The sequence below is a fragment of the Ctenocephalides felis genome, unplaced genomic scaffold, assembly GCF_003426905.1.
Source record: "Ctenocephalides felis isolate EL2017-DRISC unplaced genomic scaffold, ASM342690v1 CF-g0.4_SCAFFOLD_00180, whole genome shotgun sequence".
In the NCBI taxonomy this organism is placed as follows: domain Eukaryota; kingdom Metazoa; phylum Arthropoda; class Insecta; order Siphonaptera; family Pulicidae; genus Ctenocephalides; species Ctenocephalides felis.
Window position 1 is genome coordinate 1 of NW_020536334.1, and position 10,616 is coordinate 10,616.

Sequence of the window (10,616 nt, forward strand, 5' to 3'; positions counted from 1 at the left end):
ATATATCCAACATTTATTCCAAATTAGATTAAATGCTATATTCAAAATCACTTTTATAGTTTAAATCTAAATAAAATCATTTTATAATTCAAATAAATGTTGACATGAAAAAAGTGAAATGTCATTTTATGTGTTCTGATCAATCTGTTCAGATTGATTCTGAGGTCAATTCTGTTCAGATCATAAATATATTGAATTAGCAATAATTTATGATATTGAATTTTGCTTAGTAATTATAGATATCAAGCCATTATTTATAATTCCACATGATATTATTATTAATTATTAGAATATTTTATCGGCATAGAAACAAAAAAGTCATTAATAAAATAGGGTAAATTAAGACTTTTTTTAATTTCCTTAGCGGGGATCGTAATTTTTTCCTTTATTAGCATTTAAATCATATAAGCATATATCAAAATCTCTAGAATCACATTTTAGGCGAGTTCTGGAGCTTTCCTTGAATACTTTAAAATAGTTTTCAAAGTTTACCAACTGAACCCGCCTAAACTACATTTGAAGGCCAAAACATCATTTGCAATATGTATTAGGTTATGGGCGTTGTACGTTAATCTGCCAGTTCCATATAGTTTGGGGTATTCACTTACAAATTTAATGAGGGTATTTTTAGCTACAATCATTTTTCTCAATACAGGTTTCAGCATCACATAAGATCCTGATCTCCAAACGAAGTTGTATAAAATTTATGTAGTTTGGCTTTCCAGATCATGTAGTCTTTAAGCGCTCTGGGTAATCTCGAAAATTCTGCTGGAATGTGAGCTTTAAATTTTAGTAAATATTCGCTCACTGTATCCTGTAATATCATTGTATTGTCATCTAATTGGACGTCTTTCGTTCCTTTTACCCAGAGGCTTAAAAGTCTCTTGGTGACACCTAGGCAGACAATATGCATTTAGTCGAGTGCTATTTGAGATACCATTCCGATATTTAATTCCTCCAAAACGGAGTCATTTGTGTGATGTCCTGGGTTCATCCTCATGCGAAAAGATTTATCTGTTCGAAGATCTGAAAATGTGTTATTTAAAATGACATGGGTTGAAAACTCTTCTCTTTGAATACTTTGGAGCAGCTTTCATAACCCGCATGCCCAGTTGTCTTTGTAATGAACAGGACTAGCACAGATTATTTTTGATATATAAACATGACAATTTCTATTGAGACAAATTAAACCATGTTGTAACACTTTCATTTCTTCCACAAAAGTCTTAAGGAAAATGTTTGCATCGTCTAGTTTACCATTTCCATGGTGCACCCCTACCAGAAATAGTTCAATCTTTTGTGGAATCTAACATCAGAGATATGGGCCAAAAGGCACTAGCCGAACTCTTCGTCAATGGAATGTGGAATACGTACTTCTACCCCAAAATGAATGTATGAACCACCGTTAATTAATTTTATACCATCGGTGGCATATTTTGGAGTGCCAATTCATCTTTGTGCCCATGATGGCGTCTTAGAATACCCAGCAGTTGTGTCATACACTGCATCGTAATGTTGTTTCTCTGAAACAGATTTCCTAGCTCGCACTTCAAAGGTAATTCTGGAATATCATCCGCTTCGTCTTCAATATTAAAATAGTCAGAAACATGTGGAACCGGAATACAAAGCACTTCATATTTGTCAATACTAGCAGAAGCGCTTTTATTTTGGGAATCTTGACATGCAATGTCATGATAATTGCAATTATCCATGGATTTGCACCTCTTCAACACTTTCACTAATGTTAAAGCTGCTAGCACAGTTAGCGGTGCTACTGTTTAGTGCTCGAATCATTTGCTGCATAAAGAATAAAATTTGTTGCTTGGTAGTGCCCTCGTAATAATTTTCTTGGCCAAACATACAAATCTGATCCTGTGTCGACTAAATTTTGCTTTGTCGACAGTTTTGAATTTTTATCGGTAAAAAACTGCGGTGCGACATCTTGAGGCAATCACTTTGCGTCACTAGCGACTGCCCTTGATGTTTTTTGAATGCTGAAATGAGCAAGGTTTAGTACATTTTAATGCTTTGTTCTGCCAGCGATGGTGATACCAACAAATGTCATATTTTTTCGATTGTCTGTTAAAATGTGATTGGTGACCATCACCAATCACGTCGGGGTCACCGTATCACGTCGGGGTCACCAATTATGTAGGTAAAATATTTTATTAATATATAAAATAGTTTTTAATTATACAGTTGTTTCTTACAGTTAAATAATTCATTATATTCAATTTTTTAATTTTTGATCAATGTGAGATGTTGAATGATTTAGTTATGTCAATGGAATATTTCAATTTAGGCAATGCCTTCTGGACCCAGTGCAGGCGTTGCAGCTTTCCCAGTGTCTAGACGTCTTCGTTTTTTTTTAACGTCTTTCATTCACATTATATAATTCTAGGGCGTTTTCTGTTCTAGTAAAATTCTATGTTCGGTGTCTTTACTCTAAAAAAAATTACTTTTGTCGATTTCGGATAATCGGTTCATAATTTGCGTTAGAGGTTTCCGGGTGCTTTTAATTAAGCGCTTATTTTTTCCTAAATAATTCTATTATATAAATATAATTATATTATTAGATAAATTTCCTATTAACATGATATATTTTTATAAATGCATATGTAAAATACTATAATACTGTTACTTTATAACTTATAACTACTGCTTTTATTAACTTATTTATATATAATACATTCAGTGTTTGCTCCTATTTAATTAATCATATGAGAAATTATATTATTGTTTTTTATTTTGCTTCTTTATCAATCTCTGCTTCCCAAAACGGAACCATTCGAAAGCAATTGCAATAAAATCTGATAGGGTCAGATTTTTAACACTATTTGTTAACGTTTCTAAAATTGAACCAATCAGGTTAAAAACATTATGAACAACTTGTGAATTTGAAACATTTGTATAATTTTGGGTAATCTCACCTTTAATTATAATCATCAATTTCAAGTTGTTAACAGCTATGTTGTCGTTTCTGCCATACCATGAGCATTCAGCAGCCAGTTCCCGTGTAAAGACTTTATTGAATGCGTTTCTGACATATTCTACTTTTCTTTGTCCTCCTACTTTCAAAATATAATTTTGATAAAAATATTGTAAGTTAGCACTAAATCATCTTAGTTATATAATTATTGTGAATAAAATGTAAGTATACCAATTCTATCACACAGTCATCCTCTTTTATAAGGTCCTCACAACAATCAATTTATTCTTGTGTGTTTAAAGGAAACAATGCTTTGAACATGTTGTTATTGTCTAAAATTTGTGCTGAAGTTTTATTAGCGTTTTCCGTAAACTGCTCCAGCTTAACGTTCATCGAAGCAATTTCCTTTATTAAATAATCAAATTTGATATTTATATTATGGCCTCCACCACTATTCAATTACAATTATTAATTATTATTATTACAATATTATTATCTCAGTGAAACAACTTGCATCAGTTTGTATGCTACGTTCACCAACTTAATTAAACTTAACTTAATTAAATTATGGAACTGATGTGACTGTGGAATCATGAGAAGAGGGCTCAAATTATCTCCCACATTTGAAGGCGTATCACATAAGGGTGCTAAGCCGCTAGTGTAACACCTTGGAGAGTCGAATTCGATTAATGCTTCATGAGAAAAATCTGAAAGATTTTTTTTATTTGTCTATCAATATGTATTGTATATTATCATGATATATAGGTTATTTTACTTACTATCTTCAACATTTAGGTCTAAAATTTTGGGTTTTTTAAGCCGGCAACTTTTCCTCAAAGCTTCTTCTTCAGACGTATTGTCGCTATCTTTAGCGTAAGCCCCCGCTTTGAAATAAGATATCTACCGCCTTCTAAGATTCTTCATCCGGCTTTGAACTTTTTACGATCAATGAAGAATTTGATACATTTCTCGGCGGCCATCAGTATTTTGTTTCTTCACCATTTTCGTCCTTGATCAACCAACTAACAGGTGCTTCAGACTTGTTATTCTCCTTTAAAAAATTGATAACAGCGTGGGTATATATTCTGAAACACTATAGAGCATTCTCTATAAAGCCATTTATAAAGAGGTTACATAAACATTCAAAAATCTCCTAAATCAAAATAACCACTTTTTATGAGATGTTATTAAAAATTTATATATGAATAAAACAAGAAAAAATAACTGCATTTACCTATTAAGAAAGATGATGTTCAAGATAGTTTACGATTGCACAAACGAGAAAACTAATTAAAACGAAGCCAAGCCAACGAACGACGTAGATACAAAAGACTCTGGGCGAAGATGGATGATGAATGTGACCATATCAGGCTGGCCAACGCTCGATAAGACAGTTTTTACTACTGTTTGTTTACTACTTGTTTGTACTACTGTATGTTACGACGACCACTATAATGCAGCCTGAGTAAGAATTATAAAGCCTTTAAATAAGCATTATGAGAAGAGCTGTTGGGTAATTGTGTATTACGTATTTTGTTGACAAATTCGAAGGGATTTTTAATAAAGAAAGGAGAATTAACAGCAACTATGGAGAGGGGTTTGCTCAGAAATTTAGAAAATTTATTTAGGGGAGAATTCAAATCCTCACAATCCCCACCCTCACAATTGTCATGTTTTTATATTTTACTATATGTACCCTCCTCGCGTTGTCAAACCTTAAATTCTCTGGTCAGTTCGTGTGCCTTGTACCTAGCTTTTAACACGTGGTGCGCACATTGATGTACATTTAGGCTTCACTACTTTACAATTTCATAAAAAACTCATTCGAAAATTTATATATTGTTCAATTTAAAGTGACAAGAATTGGTTTTATTGTGCATTGTGAACATTTATAATTATGAAATAATTAGGATTAATTCAATTACATGTAAGTTCATACCATATCACTTCTTATATATTAGTTTTAATTAATAATTTCTAACTGTTCCTTCAAACTAGAGTCCACTGAAGATGACACAAAACAATGTGTCGAAACGTATGGAAAAAATAAAAATGTTAAAATACCTTGTTCACCTCCTTATTAATAACGCTCCTAATACATTTAATTTTTTTAGCCACTGTGGTATAGACGCAACTGAATTGATTTCTTTGAATATCGGCAGCATTGTATTTAATGCATTATTGCGCATTTGTTAATTGTGATACGACTTGTTACTTATTGACCACGAACAAGGATGGGTTGTATACATCTCGATGAATTTTACTGTGAAATTTTCTGACTCCATATCTACAAATCCATAAAAATTAACAATAATTGTTCAGAATGTGCTAATTATAAATGAATATACTACTAAAGACTAATGTGTACCTATATTTTCTTCGCCAGATTTATAATTTTGCACTAATAGAACTTAATCCCACGATTATAATAGTGATACTAAAATAATTTTAAGCAATGTTTTCTATATATATCCCAGTAAACAAAATTACATATAAACAATATGGATACAACATTGCGCCACGCCGCAGTCATTTTTGTTGCATAGAACGCTAAACGAGCGCCAAGTAATGTTACATTTGCGATTTTTGTCGCGACATTTGCTATTTTTGTAACACGTTCGCATGTTGAACTGATGTTGATGAAACATGAAAACAACGTAATTGTGTACAATAACCCAATATTAATAAATTAATGCTTTAGAATATTTAATTGGCTAATAGTCCTTTTATTCAGAAATTATTTATTTATGTAATATCGTTACAAATTTAATTTAATATTTACAAAGTTTCGATATCAATTTATGAATTAAGTTATAAATTTACAAAGAACTTAATTACTAATAGTATTATCTAAGATTTACATCGAGTATTATTGAACAATTTAGTACATGGAGTAATATAGAATTTGATAAATTTATGAAACATGTGACGAATAATGATCAAAACATTTCAAGTAAGACATTTTTTGGCATGAAGGACAATATATTTATGCTGAGATAATGTTAACTTTTTTCCTTTCCCTTCTGTAGGACCCCAAAAGACTCGTCATCTTTTGTTTTACTTCGCTCATAGTTTTTTGGAGCATGTTTGCGATTTCCTCCCAAGCATCGTCTTTGAGCTTCTTATTGCGATAATGCGGGTTTTTAGGGTTCCACAATAAGTTTTTCTCCTGGTACATCTTAATTAGAAAAATAACATCTTCTCTAATCATATCCATTTTAAAAATTGTAGTAAGTCAAATAGCTCAATGCCTTCACTGTACAACTGAACTTATACCGTAGCACAGATCACATTACGTACACGTTCAAAGAAGTAACGGATACGGATACAAAATGCAGGCTGACCAACAATTATCAGTTTTGAATAAAAATTATTAGATCTGTTCTAAATATAATTCTAAATGCTTGTTCAGAAAAGACTTTGAACAAAAATTCAGTCTGCATGTTAACAAGATTTAGATCGATAATTTACGCTAATTGCAAATAATACAATATTACCATTTCTTGTTTGGAAACATTTAATTTATTTTTAATTATGAATATATCATGCGTAATATAATTAGTAAGAGTATATATATATATATATATATATATATATATATATATATATATACTAGCTGACCCGGCAAACTTCATATCACATAAATAATCATTAATAAAATTTAATTAAATCTTGTATATGAAATAATTAACACATTTGGTTATGAATGCGAAGCTTTCATATATACTATATTTTAATTCTCAAAAATACCTATTTTTTATATTTCATATATAAAATATTTTATACATTTGCTTATGAATCGAATGTTTTGGAATCAATATAAAGTTTTTTTGTAGACAATATTTTTGGTCTTTTTTGCGGTGCGTAAATGAATAAGGATGATGGTTTCCCGACGCGCAAACACGCAACGTATAATTGGCCCTGTGCGAAACTCCAGCGCCTAAAATCAAATCATAAATCCGTTGGGAGCATAGTTATTCGCGGGATCATCTTGTCCCTTGTATTTTTTTAATGATTTTTGCCACAATTACATTATTTATTAGCTTTTTTACAACCAATCTTGTTTCATTGCATAGTATGGGCTGATTTAAATTACGTAGCATGATGACAATTGATCCTACTTTCAATTGTAAATTATGTGGTGGCAGCCCAGGCAATTTTAATGAATTTAGAAATTCTGTAGGATAGTTGAGTATGTCATCCTGATTGTAGCGGTGTCTACAGATTTATAAGTAAAGCATTCTCCTGGAAGTAAACTTTGTATTGTTGCATTAAGATCATCGGCATCTTTGTTTTTCGCCGCCAATATTGCTCGTTCGCTCAGCCAATTGAGATCGTGAAATTGTTGGTTCATATCTGGAAATACGCAAGCTCCTCTTTTGTGTTTGTGCAGCTGCAAAACTCTGCGGGAAATGTTATTAACCCGTTCGAGGCATCAACTGCGACATTACCATTTCCAATATTTAGTAACTGCTTTGAAAACACTTTCGCTGTTTCATCTTGTTGCAAAACCACTCGCATGTTTGTTGTTAACTGGAGTTTCTTAACATGACGCCACAGATTTGATGATTTTAAGCTTGCGTTCAGTTCCTCAGCAACACTTGATTGTGGTATAACTGGAAGAGTTTGGCGAAAATCACCTGACAACAAAATCATTGCTCCACCAAAAATATTTTGATTGTCACGTAAATCTTTCAATGTTCTGTCCAGTGCTTTCAGTGACCTCTTGTGGGTAATTGTACATTTATCCCAGATAATCAATTTGCATGTCTGAAGTATCTTGGCCATGGCGCTAGTTTTTCTGATATTGCAAACTGGTATTTCATCGATTTGCATATTAAGAGGTAACTTCAATGCTGAATGTGCAGTTCATTCACCTTCTAACAATGTTGCTGCTATTCCTGATGATGCCAATGCTAGAGCTACGTCATTTTGCGATCTGATCTTTGCCAATAGCAATGATAACAGGAATGCTTTTCCAGTACCACCAGGAGCATCAAGAAAAAAAAATCCCTCCAGATCCGCTTGTATCAAATCATCATATACAATCCTTTGATGATCGTTCAACTTTGGAACAGCTGTGCGAACTATTTCGGTCAATGTTTCAATATCATACTTTGGCTCTCTTCTTAACTCATGGTTAAATGCATATCGAACACAACGGTTTGGTGCTGTCAGGCCCAAATATAATAATACTTTATTTGCTATCAATAAACACATATCCTCTATCATGATCAAAGTTTTATTATAAATTTCTGCAGTAATTTGTAGTACCGGATTGAATGTTTGACAACGTGCACTATATAAAATATCATTAGACATGTCATCTCTGTATTTGAGCCACAAATCTTTCAGATTTGAGGGAAAACATGTTGGAATTATAATCGCAAACAATGTACACACATGATGCGGAGATGAGGATATGATGTCGTCCTTGAGCTTATTATCCCAATGGGAATCGTTTCCAAGCAACTGTAACATGTGACATGCTTCACGGTACGTTGCACATAGATATTCATCAACCGTTTTCAATTGTTGAAATAATGTCGGTCTAGGAACATTAACCAATAATAACCTAAGGCAGTATCACTCATCATTATTTGGATGTACTGTATAAATGGGCCCTATAGCACATGTAGCAAACACATTTGGATATCCTTCAACCGGTGTTCCTTTTTTACGACGTTGAAACGACTTTGATGAAGTGTTTCATGTGTAATAGTGCGGCATACATAGTAATTAGTAAAATGTAGTCTTTGCTGATATGAGGAAGATCAGATCGCGTTTTTTAGCAGATCGCGGTTGTTAGATCGCGACGTGACACGATTATTGTCAGGTGATCATCGATACTGCGATCGCTAAGTATCGGTCTTGTATTGCGTCTTTTGTAAACAAAGCGCAAATTTGTCAGGGGCTTGCTCCGCTTCCGACGCTAAATTATAAGGTGAACGTGCCTTTTGCTACTTTCATTCCAAATTCTGGGTCGGAATTGGTAATGGATTGAAAGTCAGCACATTTGAAAGTGTTATTCAAAATTTTCTAAAACCAGTACAGTAATTTATATTTTAATAAATTCAGTGGACATCGTAAGAAAAACGCCAGAATTTCCGGGCGGGAGCCTCGGGAAATGTCGCAAGACATGATGGACGTCTTGACGAGCACCGTCCTAAAAAACAAGTACCAGGCATTATCGGACCGGAGTGAAATGGACACGGATCGAGAGATAGACGAGTACCGGACAGTCAAACGCAAGAAGCGGTTGAGGCAAAACAACGCAGACAATGTGATAGGAAACCAGACTGTTAACACTCTGAAGCCATCTGCATCGAAAACGGGGAATTTAGCACCCAAGAACACCACCGTAACAGATCCAAAGATTCCACCTATCATCGTCAAAGGCCAGCTGGATTTAAAAGTGATCAAATATATCAAAGATACGACGAAAATAATATTCAGGACCCAATATTTAAAACCCCAATTACACAAAATTTTCGCCGATACGATTGCAGATCACGAAAAATTAAAAAGCATACTAAGGGATTGTGATTTTCAATTTTACACCTATACTATGCAGCACGACATCCCTAAGAAAATCACTATCACTGGCCTAAATCCAGACATGACTGAAACGGTGGTTCTAGATGAGCTGAAAGCCAAGGGCATTAAGGTAAAGCAGGTGGTCCAAATTAAGAAGAAGGAATCGGACGGCAGTCAGCGCAAACTCCCTATATATATTGTCCTTCTAGATAAGGAACAAGAGATGGCCAAACTAAAGGAAATAAACAATATAGAAGGGCATATATTCAAATGGGAGAGTTACAGGCCACTAAATAAGACTATACAGTGCCACAAGTGCCTGAACTTCGGCCATACCTCGTACACGTGCGACATGCGGTATAGGTGCATAAAATGCACGAACGTGCACCCACCGGGAGTTTGCACGAAGCCACCAACCGAGGACCCAAAATGCGTGAACTGCCAAGAGAACCACCCGGCTAACTACTCACAATGCCCAGCTCTAATTAACTATAGAGCAAAAAGGGATAAAGATGCGCAAAAGAGACACCAAACATACAGGCCAGCGCCAACACCCGCGCCGCTGACGAGGAGCTTCTCGTCAGCTTTAAAACCCACCAACGATGGCCATAACAACAGATCTGCGTTTCCTGAACTCCCGGTACCATCATCACCACGAACACAGCCGGCCTCCCAGTATCCATCGCCGAAGATCCAGCCAGCACCAGAATCGATCCGGCCAGCATCCTCACGAATCCGGCCTACCACCAGCCAGTCCGATCCAGACCTGAGTACACTGGAGGGACTATTTACTGTTATGGGCGAGATCAGGAAGTTATTCGCGGATCCCGAGGTAAGACAAATTTTCAGTGAGCTTTATAAACTGACAAAGACATTGAACACAAATATGACTTACAATGACAAATACACAACCATACTTAACTTTTTAACGGCATGCCCATAAAGCATGCACGCGACATACACATAATGTACTTCAACTCCAACGGACTCAAAAACAACGTAAACGAACTGAAACAGACTATAACAAAATATGACTTGGACATTGTACTAATTAACGAGACACACCTGAAACCTACGGACAGACTTTACATCAACAACTACAAAGTATACAGGAACGACAGACCGACAAACTCACGCGGATGGGGAGGCA

At 34.5% G+C, this 10,616-nt stretch overlaps 2 protein-coding genes across 2 annotated transcripts; both read right to left on the reverse strand.

The window, feature by feature from the left end:
- Positions 1 to 3,211: 3,211 nt before the first annotated feature.
- On the reverse strand, positions 3,212 to 7,717 carry LOC113381015. Its single transcript, XM_026620043.1, has 4 exons — positions 7,381 to 7,717; positions 3,709 to 3,813; positions 3,471 to 3,636; positions 3,212 to 3,380 (listed from the first exon to the last, which is right to left on the reverse strand). Exons 1-4 carry the CDS (start codon positions 7,715 to 7,717, stop codon positions 3,212 to 3,214), a joined length of 777 nt encoding a protein of 258 aa, XP_026475828.1.
- An 81-nt stretch (positions 7,718 to 7,798) lies between these two features.
- Positions 7,799 to 8,410, reverse strand: LOC113381100. The gene has a single exon (XM_026620106.1). The coding sequence runs from the start codon at positions 8,408 to 8,410 to the stop codon at positions 7,799 to 7,801; it is 612 nt and encodes a 203-aa protein (XP_026475891.1).
- Positions 8,411 to 10,616: the final 2,206 nt, after the last annotated feature.

What these genes read in the sequence shown, in the direction of transcription:
- LOC113381100 (XM_026620106.1), bottom strand. Translation starts at nt 8,410, where the DNA reads ATGTTACAGTTGCTTGGAAACGATTCCCATTGGGATAATAAGCTCAAG.
- LOC113381015 (XM_026620043.1), bottom strand. Translation starts at nt 7,717, where the DNA reads ATGGCCAAGATACTTCAGACATGCAAATTGATTATCTGGGATAAATGT. An exon ending in GTTACTAAATATTGGAAATG is followed by an intron (nt 3,814 to 7,380) that starts GTAATGTCGCAG and finishes CTTATTTCAAAG; the next exon opens with CGGGGGCTTACGCTAAAGAT. An exon ending in ATTAAGTTAAGTTTAATTAA is followed by an intron (nt 3,381 to 3,470) that starts GTTGGTGAACGT and finishes GTAATTGAATAG; the next exon opens with TGGTGGAGGCCATAATATAA.